The 13,266-nt window shown below is 44.5% G+C and overlaps 1 protein-coding gene across 1 annotated transcript; it reads right to left on the reverse strand.

Annotated features, from left to right (window-relative positions):
- Nucleotides 1-1,955: 1,955 nt before the first annotated feature.
- LOC139673015 (PAX3- and PAX7-binding protein 1-like) lies at nt 1,956-12,908 on the reverse strand. Its single transcript, XM_071557895.1, has 14 exons — nt 12,868-12,908; nt 12,158-12,194; nt 10,383-10,429; nt 8,806-8,951; nt 8,538-8,659; nt 7,901-7,977; nt 7,577-7,643; nt 7,183-7,327; nt 5,387-5,477; nt 4,793-4,900; nt 4,637-4,702; nt 3,729-3,831; nt 2,918-3,153; nt 1,956-2,086 (listed from the first exon to the last, which is right to left on the reverse strand). Exons 1-9 carry the CDS (start codon nt 12,906-12,908, stop codon nt 5,455-5,457), a joined length of 705 nt encoding a protein of 234 aa, XP_071413996.1. The 3' UTR covers nt 1,956-2,086; nt 2,918-3,153; nt 3,729-3,831; nt 4,637-4,702; nt 4,793-4,900; nt 5,387-5,454.
- Nucleotides 12,909-13,266: the final 358 nt, after the last annotated feature.

Raw genomic sequence — 13,266 nt, forward strand, 5'->3', positions numbered from 1 at the left:
TCCGTACTCACCCGTGGAGTGTCCCCCATACGTTCCCATGGGGTTACCTCGCAAGTTTCCCCCTCATACCCATCCGTGGGGTCCCCGGGGTTGACCACGCACAGCACGGTGGGGCGGCAGCGGCCCCGCGCGTCCCGCAACTCCCTCCGGGGCACGGCCACATCCAGCGCCCAGCCTCGGGATTCATCCAGAGGGTACGGGATGGCCATGGCCCCTGCCAGCCCCGCGGTTGCCCCGAGCAGGGGAGATCCGGCACCGGCACCCGGCCCCCCCGTGGGCAGCGCCAAGCCGGGATCCACAACCAAGGGGACCTTGGATCACATCTGCGAAAACCTCTTACCCCAACGGGACCCCATAATTTGGGTGGCCCCCCAGCACCCCATACTCAAACATTTTGATGCTCCCGTACTCCAGGTGGGTATCCCCCCACACCCTGTGCCCACATTTGGCTGCCCCTTGTACCCCGTACCCTACATTGGGTGCCCTCCGTACCCCAGGTGGGTGCCCCCCCGTGACCGAAGTGGCTTCCCGGGGGCAGTACCATCCCCGTGTCCTTCTCCAGCCCCTACAGAAGCGATCGGGCACCAGGCACAGCTCCTGCAGGGGCACTGGGGGGCACTGCTGGGATCGGGTAGACGGGGGGAAAGGGGAGAACTGCTGGGATAGCGGGGCAAGGGGGGAACGGAACGGGGGGGCACCGGGGTTGGGGCAAAGTGGATGCCTTTTTTTCCAGAGGGTCCACACACACATCTGAGGGTCCCTGGAGAGCCCCCGGCACCAGAGAAGCCACACACACATTGCTTAGTGTCCAGGAGAGCCCCCTGTCTTCCGTGTCCCCTGTCCCCAGTGTCCAACACCAAAAGGGGTCCCTACTCCCCCACACTGTTCCGTGGCCCTGAGGTGACTTCTGTCCCCAGGATGACCCCTGTTCCCAGGAGTCCTCATATTCCAAGATCGCCTTAACCTCAGTACCCCGGTTTCCCCAGGACACCCCTCTCCCCGCAGGGCCGTGCATTACTCCACTCTTCCCTCGCCCAGGACATCCCTAGTCCCTTCCCAGGACATTTTCTTTTCCTCCATCTACTCCTTTCCCCTCTATTTACCTGTCCTTCCTGTCCCCCCGTTTTTCCTTTCCTTCCTTGTCCCTCTGTCCTCTCTCCTCTCTGTCCCCCCTGCCCCCTAAGTTATCCACCCCTGTCCCATCCTATCCCCCCGTGTCCTCCCAGTCGCCTCTCTATCCTACCCCTTTGTCTCCCCCCATCCGTGTTTCGTCCTTCCCTTTCCCCCGTACCTCTTCTACCCGTCTTTCCCCCTCTTCCCGCCTTTCATCCCCTGCACCTCCCGTACCGTGTTCCCCTCTATCACACTTTTCCGTCCCCCCGTCCTCTCTGTCCCACCAGCCACTCTCACCCCTTGTATCTCCTCTGTCCCCTCTATCGCACCCACTGCCCCTCTCTCTTTTCCTGTCCCCGGTCCCGTCCCCTGTCCCCGGTCCCGTCCCCTGTCCGCACTCACCGCGGTGCGGCTCCGGGCGCGGGAGAGGATGTGGATGCGGGGGAAGGCGCGGGACCCCCCGGCCAGGCGCTGGCAGCGCGAGCGCGGCACAGGGACCGACTGCCCGTGCAGCCGGGGGACAGTGGGATTGGGATAGTGGGGCTGGGACAATGGGGATGGGCTTGGGATAGGATGGAATGGGGTGGGGTGGGGTCGAATGAGATGGGGTGGGATGGGATTGGGATGGGATGGGGTCGAATGGGTGGGGTAGAAAGGGTTTGGATGGAAGGGAATTAGGTGGATTGGAATTGGATTCAGTTGGCTTGCTTGAATAAAGAGCTGATAAGAGAAGGCTGTTAACACCTCGTCAACACAGCAGGAGGGCAGAAACCTGGGTAAATGGGCAGTCCGAACAGCTTTTGTTTAAATTATCTTCTATAAAATTCTTATATTAGAAAATCTGTGTTAAACAAATAACTGTCTGTAATAGATATTTGAAACCACCTGTATAAAAATCACCCCATTTTTGTACACGGTAGACACGTACTTTGTTTAGGCATGAGCTCCCTGCGTGACTCCAGCCATGGGCAAGCTGTAATAAAATTTTGCTTTACCATTAATATCTAGATTTTCTTTAAATCACAGTCCCACCCGTGCGATTTTCCCCACAGCCCCTTTAAGTGTCGTCCTCTCCCATCCATGAAGTCCCCACAGACTTCTCCGCAGTGTTCCCCCCATACAAACCCGTGGGGTTCCCCCGCAGACCCCCCATGGGGTCCCCTCCATACTCACCCATAAATTTTCTGGGGTACCCCGTGGGTCTGGGCACCCTGTAACTCAAATGGTCACTCCATAGTGCTGGGAACCCCATAACTCAAACAGGCACCCCACAACTCTCTCAGGCACCCCACAGAATGTGCTGGGGCACCCCATATATGGTTTGGGGTAACCCCAAAACTCTAATGGGCACCTCCTAAATAATAAGACACCCCATGGGCATTCTGGGCACCTTAATGGTCTGGGCATCCTATAACTCCAGTGGGCACCCCATAGACTGTGCTGGGCACCCCACGGATCTGGGCATCCCACATATTGTTTGGGGGCACGCCACAGATCACCCAAAACCCAATCCTGGGACGCCCCCAAATCCAACACCCCCTCCATTAGGACCCACTTCCCGAACCGTGCCTGGGTGTCCCCAAACACCCCAAAAGTCACATCCCCACCCCGCAGGACCCTCCCCAAACCCCAGCTCTCCACAAGCCCTGCCCAGGGACACGGAGGTGACATTCCCAGGGCTATTCCCAGTGCTATTTGAGGATCGGGCACCCCCTGTCCTGTGAGAGACCCCCCCAGAGCCCGCAGTGGCACACAGGGCCCACATCTCCCTCTCAGGGACCCGCACAAACCAACACAAACGTACCTCACTTCCAAACACGACTGGCTTGTATTTTACTGCATTTTCTTTGGACGACAGCTACTACTGAAATGTTATCCAGGGCTAACTCGGGTAAAGAATCCGTGTAAGTGTCTTAAATGCTTCTCAGCTTGCTGACTTTCTCATGTCTTCAAGAATACTTACTCTTTTACATACTGTGACTACTTATGTGTTAAATTATTTAAGAATAATATATGTGAACACTTCCTCTGCGACGACAGCTGTGTAAGGTAAAATGAAACAACACGTTTCACAACTAGAAAATTTTAAAGTTTTATCCACCAGAAGATACTTTTGCAGACCTACCACTTTATTCGAAGTGCATTCAGTCCTGTCTTACGAAAATATCTCAAAAGCTTTAGGCTATTAGTCATACACAAGGAGACCTCTTTCCCCCATTCTGCCAGGACAAAGACAGGAGACACAACACTTCACAAGTTACACAGAACTATACAGAGAACTAGAGGTACCACGCCCAGGGACCAAGCGGCAAACGACTGTTTTTGTCTGGCTTTAATGCCTTCATCCCTCTTCTGACAAAAGACAGGGCGTTTTACCAAGGGTTTACGGTGTTTTGCTAAAACTCCAAAGGTGCTTAAGAACTTCTGAGATAAGACAATGAACAATGAACGCACATTGAGGTCTTTGCCCAGTGCTTAAAAACTAACGAGTTCTTTTGTGAGCCTCTGTACACCTGGCGCTCATCATCCCTGCCTCTCCTCCGGGCTATGAAACTTCCCAAAACCAAATGGAATGGCAGGAAAGCTCCGAAATTCCCCCAAAACTCTATTCCTACCTTGGTCTCGTTGCTTTAGCTTCAGCAAAATCCTGGTTTTGACATTTCCAAATAAAAATAGTCATTTTCTTCCTGGAGCCCACCTCCAAAATTCAAACGCGACCTTCAGAATAGAACATCCCCATGAATTGCTGCCACAAGCAGTGCCAGGCAGGAGCCGCCCGGCCTTTACCTCCCCCACACAGACTGTTTGCTGCCAGCACCAGCAGCTTTTTGGGCTGACATGTGGAAAGTCGGCCGGCACCCACGGAATTGCCTTTGCTCCCTTCCTAAAGGAACAAAGCTTCCCGAGTTGCAGCCCCAACAACTCCTTCACCAGATGAGTTTATTGAAACAACTTTTCAGAGCAGGCATTTCTGAGCGTACTCCATCAATCCCAAGAGTTCAGAAAAAACACTGTCCGCTGTCCAAAGGAACTGTGCATGTTACACATGGGATGTTTTTACATCCTCATTTAAACCATCACATGAGCATAAATGGCACTCATTATGCAAATTGCAACAGTTCCCCTAAAAATAATTAGGGCACAAACGGAAATAGTTCTTAACCCAAGGCTGTTACAGCTGCCCCATGCCTTGGACCCCAAGACCAAGTCACTACTGTTCTGATATAAATCAACAGATTTTTAAAAAATGTTTTCTTGTTTCTTTACATTTACCTTTGATCCTTGTTTTTTTAAAAGAACATTCTTATATGGTATTTAGTGGGAAATGTAACATTTGAATATTTACTAAAATATAAATACTTCCAAGCTTTTTTCACCTTCATTGTTCTTGACATCTTTAGCCACACTAATCTGAAGAAGCAGGTTCCATGGATTACATTAGAAAACCAACCAACAAAACCCTGAAAACCACCACAACCCCCCCACCCCAAAATGGGACACAAAGTGGATTTGAGCAACTTACGTGTCTGGACTTCAGGAAGTGCTGCCGTCTACACGTGCACCATCAGCACAAGTTCTCATTCTTTGACTGTATTAAAAGAATTCAGCATTGAGTTTGGAGTTCCCTTTTGAAAAACAGTCTTCTGAGTTGATATTCTGAATGCAAACCACTTTTTACCTGCTCCACTTGGAGTGCAGCCCAGCTGCTTCTTAAAGGTCAGGTTCCATTCCAATGTGTGTGCTCTTGAGCTCACAATTTTCACACAGTTGAATGTTTTACCAGTTCCTTTGACCAACAGTACGATCATTTTATTGTCAAAATAAGTAATTTTTAGAAAATGAAAAGCTTAATGCAACAATACATCTTTATACCCAGTGTGAAAGCAACATGATGTTATAAATAAATGCATACAGTGTATTACACAAAGTATATTATACACATGCCATGTAACCATGGAGCAAATAACAGCAGTACAGGACTACTGATCATGGGCACAAAGTACTCTTGTAAACAAGATTTTGAGAAACTTGGAGAAAAAGGTGGCTTCTGGAAAGATGAAAATCTTGGGATTCCATTTTTGTTTTAAATGAAGTCAATGATTTTTATTTTTCAGGGTGCTGTCTATAAGAATGCACTTCATATTGAAACAAAGATCAATACTATACAGTTTAAGAAACTTTACATATGTACATAAATTACACATCAGGAATGGTTTTAAAGCTCAAAATGAGTTGTGGGAAAAGTCTCTTTTCCCTCTATTAAAATCTTTACCTCTTTCACATTGTGATCATTTGCAACTGTCTCGGCGTGATCCAGGGCTCGGGTACTCGCCAGGAACTTTATGACCTGCTGGATGTGCTCCCTAAAAGGAGGGAGGAGAAGTCAGTAAAGGGGTAGAACAATCAATGACATGGATTAATATCCCAACAGAAGGCTACATCATGAAAGCCATATCATAAATATTCCTGCCTCAGATTTATTAGAGTTGCTTAATTAGGGCAACAGCAGCAGATTTGTTTAATGCTGGGAAAAGGCAGGACAGAAGACAGAAATTAAATTAGAACTTCCTATGAAAATAAGGCTAACTGCATGTTTCTCTCCCAATACAAACTTTTACCAAGTTTGTACTTACACCTGGTAAAAAAGGTTCTTTCAAACCTAGACACAGACTACCAAAAGAGAGAGTTCAAAAATTTCAGTGAACTTCACACACAAATTGCTACACTGATACACAAGAGTATAACAAGACTGGAAGATTCTTTATTCCTGTGCTGTTGCTGTTGCCAAACCATTACAGGCCAGCAGTGATGTGTCTAATCTGAACTTCTAATTAAGCTCATTATGGGACTCGAGCAAAGTGACTCTTGGATCTAAGGCCAAAAAGTTCATCCAGCTGCTTGTGTAAACGAAATCAGAAGGTTTGTAATGTATAGGAAAGACAGTTTGCAATTCAGAAGCCATTATGCAGGAATCAGCAGGGCTCACAGGGTGAAATAGTCCACATGCAGCAGCTGCAAAATTTGGCAGAATAAAAGGTGGTTTTGTTTGGAAGGGACACCTTCCATAGCCCAGGTTGCTTCGAGCCCCATCCAACCTGACCTTGGACACTTAAAAGGATGGGGCAGCCACAGCTTCCCTGGGCAACCTGTGCCAGTGCCTCACCACCCTCACAGGGAAGAATGTCTTCCTAAAATCCAACCTAAATATCTCCTCTTGCAGTTTAAAACCATTGCCCCTTGAGTGGACATGATCTGCCCATATAAAAAGTCCCTCTCCTTCCATTCTACAAAGCCCCTTAAGAGTCTGTGACACTGAGCAGTGGTACAACAGGTATCATCAGTGTTTCAGTATTTCCAGGAGGTGCTGTGTCCAGACACTTTAAAAATATCCCCATGTACCACACGGTAACATTTTGGAAGTCTCCTTTTAAAGAAGTTTCCAAAGACACTCCACAGGATGGAGACAGTTACTCATGTTTGCATGTACAGGCAAAATAAAACAAATGACAAGAACTGCAATTGCTTTAACTCAAGGTAATTACCTTGCATTTCTCTTCTCTACATCAGAGCAACCAATGCTGTGTCTGTAAATTGTATCAGCCAGGTGAGCAAGGTATCTACAGGAGTTTTCTAGCTGGGAAATAGTCTTGTCTCCTCTTAGATTACTGAACCACTGTTAGGAAAGCAAGCAATTACCCAGGCAGAACAGGAAAAGAAAGTTAAATACAATGTAAGAAAATTCTTACAAACTATGTAACATGATTGGGGAAATCTGCCAGCTGAGATTGAGGTGACAAGACCCAACTGAGTGAAAAAATGAGAGAACTGCCAAAAAAGTATCCAAAATCCAAGCAGTGTAAACCCACAAAATACCTACACGAAATACAGGTATAAGCCAGAGAAGTTTCTTTCTTTAGTTTGTGTGTTAAAAAATACAAAATCTCTTTTTCACTGACACTACAACTTTTGAAATACCAAACCCGAGATTTCATAGGCAACTTCAAGTTTTAACCACATTTTTCCTTTAATTGCAATCTGTGATTTTAAACATTGTTTGATTTTACTTACACTTTGAGCCTTCTTCATGCTGTCCTCTCCATACTCTGAGTTTTGAAAAGCCATAAGGATGTGCCTGTTCAGCAGCCCATCTATGGACAGCTCCTGGAGTTTTATTTGAAAGGATCCCATACCACTGGAGAAAGTTTCCTAATAACTGAAAATAGGCATTTCAAGACTTACTGAAACCAGAAAGTTGATCAAACACATGAACATTTAAAAAATATTTAATATTTTAAAATATCTTGCAAACCTATTCAGAATACAGTCTCCCTCACAGTGCATTACCAAAGACTAAGGATCCTCATTTAGAGATTACAGCAGCTTCCTCTACCCTTTTCCACAAATTTGAGAAGTATTTTATTGCTACACTGTCTCAGACCATTTACCAGATGTATTTACTCACCTTACCAGAGGACCAAAACTGACGTTGGAAAAACAAATATGGACCCGAGTTCTTGTTTTCTAAGATGCTGCAAAGTAAAGAGATTTCTTAATGAGCAACCAAGACCACATCTCTGTCTGCAATTTGCTGGTTTCCAGCACACAATTCATTTCCATAAATACTCCCTTCCATCCTTCTTGTCTTTGCTAAATTCTACCAGGAGGATAACAAAAAGATGTCCTGTATCCAGGCACTGAACCACACTGGGAAAAACCCTGTTAACTGTGGACAGAAGGCAGCAACTTGCTAAGGAAAATCTAACACCATAGTTGAAAGTAAACTTACTTTTTTGGATAGAAGGGCATGAATACATCAGCATCTAGTGTTCTCCTCATTCTTAGCAATAATGCCTTCAAAAGCATCTGAAACAGATCATTTTATTTTTAGATGTCCAAGGCACTGCTTAGTAGTTAAAAATCGGAAATTGATTTTTAAAACAATAAAGAACATTTGTGAGCCCAACAGTAAGGGCACACATATTTAAGCACACATCCAGTCTTAAAGGAAGAAGCCTATAATAATGAAAACATCTGAACTTTGACAGGTTCCATTAAAGCCTGAACTCTTAACATCAGTTGCTGTACTCACAGAAGGCAAAGTAAAACTACCCAATTTCCAGGCACTGCATTTGAAAAGATTGCAGAGATCTTAAGAAAGAAAACACAGTATTTGTAGCAGACCCTTAAAGCAAAACTGGAGACCAACAAGTCTTACATTTGGTGTATCTTTTTATCTCCAGTATCTATTTTGGGGAGGTTTCACTGAGTTCCTTCTCTTAATCTATCACCATACTTGACTGTTCACAACCAAGCTGCCGAGCATCAAATAAACTGAAAACTTCTCTTTCTTCCTCTGTTTTCCAGCATTAAGTATAGTAAAAATATATTCAAATTCCTTAACTTATGCAAAAAACCCAACTCACTTGTGTGTTTTTGTTTTCTGCATTCACCACTGAGGGGTATCCACCTACTGGTTTCTGTACAATTGCCACCACTCTACATGTCTGTGTGGTAGAAAAAGGATCCCAGATATTTTCTGAAATCACTGTAAGAGAGTAAAGAATTACCCCACCTTGAACATACTCAAATACAGGTATTGATCATTCATTTATTTACAAAACAGTAAAATCTGAAAGCGCAAACAAGCACGAGATTCCACAACCCCTTCCCCACCATTTTCCAAACCTATACCTGTTAATTTAGGAAGAACAACTCGCTCTACAATGGTAGGCAACAGTGAAATATCAGCATCATCTTTCACTTGCTCCTGCTCTTCACAGCCGTAAAACAGCAAAGGATTCAAACCACAACATTGTTTCAAAATCTCGACACTTGCCCTAATAAGAGAATTTGAGTTAGATACCTAAAAAGAGATTTGAGTCAACACATACAAGAAGCAACATGTATGCAAGGATCATACACTCACAAAACAAACTCTAAAACACTCAACCAGATGAACCAATTCACTCTCTTAGCCCACAGTCACCGACAGAATGAAAACCTAAAATAGCAGAAACCTGATTGTTTTCACAGTTGTTGCCCCACAGATTTTAACTTGTACTTACACCAAAAAGAAAACCCCAGAGATCAGGGTACAAGTGGGAATTACAGTTCAGTTGTGCAGAACTACAAAATTATACTTTCTGGATTCAAAACATCTCTTTATGAGCACCTTGTATTTTTTCTAACTTAACAAAGTGCTTACCAGGACCAGCAACAGTCAGGAGGGAACACAGTTAGACTTGAGAATTCTGTACCATGTCTCTAACTAACCTGAGTTTTGTTTTGTCAGCCTGGAAACTCACTGAGAAATGACAAGGCAGAAGGGACAATGTGCAGAAACGGTTTTAAATTTAATGAGGATATATTTCAGATTTTCCTTGGTTTGATTAATGAAGTAAATCATAATAAATTAACAAATTAATTAAATACTCTGGATTCCCTCTGAAGAGGACTTACACTTCCCTCCCTCTGCAATCAGAGCAGAGGTGACAGAAAACTCCCTTTTAAAAAATTTCTCTTAGTAGTTAAGAAAACACTTCTGAAAAAAAAAGAAAAGAAGAGAGCAGGAGTCAAAAGGTACCTGAACTGTTTGTCCTGGTGGCAGCTCATGTAAGCACAACATGCAGGCTGCAGAACGAACATGGGCCAGGATACTGGGCTGCAGCAATGTCTGCTTTTCCCTTGCTCCCCACCTGGTAACTGGGTAATGCAGACTAGGAGGGAGACTGGGATATTGCCAGCCAGAGTTCCACAGGGCATGAAGGTGCAGGGGTGTCAGAGACTGAAACGGTTAATGATTTATGCATTCCAAGAAACTTTGCGGGCTTTTGACTTTTGCATTATACCCCTGATGGGCAGTTGGGGCCATCCCTGCAGTGCTCGAGCCCTTTTAAGGTGCAGATAAAGGAATTACAGGAGCAATTAGGAAAAGAACTCCCACAGTCGACTGATGAACGTGAAGCAGTTCGGGGAAAAAGGAAATAAATCTGTTGCTTCAACATTACAAAATGAGGAAGAAAAAAATTAAAAGCTTGCAATGAAAAATTGTGAATTACATCAATTTGGAATACCCCAGACCGGTTGATGTTAACAAACCCCTGTATCCCTCTGAAGAACTAACAGAATTTAAGCAAGGCCATTCAGAGAACATAGTCAAAATACAGCAGTAAGGACCGTGAATCAGAAACTGAATAGCATCAATCACCCCCTGAGGGCAGCTGCCCCCAGCAGTCCAACACTGGGGTCCCCTCAGCCCCACCACAAACCTGTTTAACGGGTCCACAGTGGGCCAGATGTGTTCCTTTACAGAAACCTGCCAGACGAAGAAATGAAACCACATAAAACTACATGAAACCGATAAAACTTTCTACAGCTGCTATGATTGGTTCTCATTGTTCTATGAGAACATGAAGTAACAACAAGACTGAAAAGTTATGCTGGTTATTTTTCTTTTGGGTTGTTTGCATGTGCTTCGTCTTGAAAATGTTCTGATCCTAACAAATTTCAATATGTAAAAACCTACCACAAACATTGTGTTTGTGTTCCCCTACTCCCAAAATTGCTTGTTTCATATGAACAACTTGCTAGTAAAATTGTGTAAGATATATGCAAGTTTATTTTGTCCTTTTGGAATAACTCTCTCAATTGAGAAACTCAACCAAATGTAACCTGGGAGTTAGTACAAGTATTTAGGCATATTTGGAATCCAACAAATATGCATTACATGCATTTGTCTTTGCCTTAAAAAACAATGCCTACCATGTTTGGTTAAATTTAACAAATAGAACTAAACGTAGGCCTAAAGGAGAATATAAGAAAGCCTTTCACCAGCTCCCAAGTAACTCAATGCTTTCTGATAACTTCAAGCATTTGTCTCCCAAGTAACTCTATGTTTTAATGTATAATTTTGCAAGTATTTGTGTGTTTGTAACCTTATTAATGTCACGTGTGCATAATTTCCAGCATTTCTGTATGTTTGTAACTTTTTAATGTTCATTTGTGTTATTAATGTTAAGAAATTTAATTGTAACTACTGAAATCCTATAATGCCCCCCCACTACCACTCACGGAGCAGAGAAATAAAATTGTTTTCCTTAAGGGGGGGAATCCCGTGCACGGGGGGCTTCCCTTCCTTTCCTTTCCTCTTCTGTCTCCCTGTCCACTATATAAAAATCACCGCCCTCAGTGAAGCTTCACGGAGAACGACAAAGAAAAATTGTTATTGAATGCAGACATGGCTGGGTGCTGTCAGACTGACGGTTAATGATTTATGCATTCTAAGAAACTTGGCAGGCTTTTGACTTTTGCATTATACCCCTGATGGGCAGTTGGGGCCATCCCTTCCTCCAGGGCTGAAGAGGCAAGAGGAGCCCTTGCCCTGCCCTCCGGCGAATATGGGGGGTCGCAGAAAACAACCCCCTGCCTCGGAGGGAGGTGCAGAGGGCATGCTGAGGGTAGAAAATGGACTGGGGATTTTGGGAATTTGGGTTCTGTTCTTCGACCCCGCCGACCGCAGGACCGTTGAGATGCAACGCTGGATCCCCGGGCGGTGACTGTGTAACCTTTCCATTCTCACCTTCTCTCATCTCTTCTTTTCCCTGCTGTTCTGGACCCTTCTCCTGTCTTTCTTCCCCCTGTGCATCTTTTCCCCCCCACTAAGGTTATTTTCTATGTCACACTATACGGAATTGTTAAAATAAACACCGATCATATGGTGTCGGTTCACTTTAATCCACCCCAAAGGCAATGACTAAAAACAAACTCGGTTACCCCCGTCCCCTTCCCAGGAGCAGGTCGTGACAACATTATTATAAATAATAACAGCAACACTAAATATGAAGCAGTCAGGGGCACAGGTTTTACCAAACAGCTGAAGACAATTCAGCTCTACGCTCAAAAGACAACAACAATTCACCATCCTACTGCATCCCATTGAAATAAAAACTGACAATGATTACTTGATTTTTCCCTCCTCCTCCCACCTCCATTTTAGAAAACCTTGTGGTGTCCCGTGGGCTGCTGGTTCTGAATCTGATGGTACCTTTGTCGTGCTGAAAGCACTGAATTCCAAACAGTATCTGGCCAAATAATGTCACAATAAATGAAATGCTCCAGCTGGACTGACCCATCAGCTCCTGCTTTTGCAGCTCACTGTGCAGACAAATACAGCAACAGCCTCCTCCTGAAACAGCAAAACTCTGTGAATGCCCCTAAGAAGCAGGAGAGGACAGAAGTCACATCTTACAAGTTCAACGGACTGGAATGCCAGGTGAGGTACAGGGAGGCTGAGAAAGTTTCCAGGTGTAGAATCCTTAAAAACCAACTACCAGCAAAGCAAGGGTATGTTGTAGGAAAGCAACTGTAGCTGCTGCTAATTTAACAACCAGGCTCGTTAATTTGCTGTCAAATGGCTGGGATTGATTTATTTACTAGTGGAGCTAGGTAGGCCAAAAACCCTCCTTCAAACCGAACTGAAATTGTTACACAACTTCTTAATAATATGTTTTCCTGGTTATACAAAATCTGTCAGACTCAGGAGTGTGGCTTCCTCAGTGAACAATCAATGGCAACTAATTAGTCACACTAATCAATCACTTGGATGAACTAACTGGTTCACACTTCCCAGGTTTGTTCACAACACAGTCTTCACTTTACAGGACTGCAGACTGGTCTCTCCCAGTTCCAGGGACACTGGACAATTAATATCTACCCCATTAACACCCAGAATGCTTTTCTGTTCCCCTCCCACACCCACCGAGCTGGGCAAACAGCAGCTTAAAGTGCTTGGTCATTCCGACAGGTTCTATATTTAGAAGCTACTGTGCTACTGTATTCAAGTCAGAAGACAACAGAGAAACAGCCCATGTACTGCCAGCTGAATTCCACAGCTCCTGTGTGTGCCTAATATATATATATATAAATACAGAAATGGGTAATACATTCAGGAGCTCCTACAATATTTACCACAAAGTAAGTAATCCAACCATTGTGAAAATCTTGAGAAAAAACTAATTATGTTTTTGAGTTGGACATACACATGAAAGAAGGATATTTTCAAGTCTGGGTGTCTCTGAACAGCCACTTTACTTTTACAACTCTTCTCCCTCAGACCAGAGTAATACCAAGTGACGCCTGGCAGAAGGAAGTCTA

The sequence above is a fragment of the Pithys albifrons genome, chromosome 6, assembly GCF_047495875.1.
Source record: "Pithys albifrons albifrons isolate INPA30051 chromosome 6, PitAlb_v1, whole genome shotgun sequence".
Classification (NCBI taxonomy): Eukaryota; Metazoa; Chordata; class Aves; order Passeriformes; family Thamnophilidae; genus Pithys; species Pithys albifrons.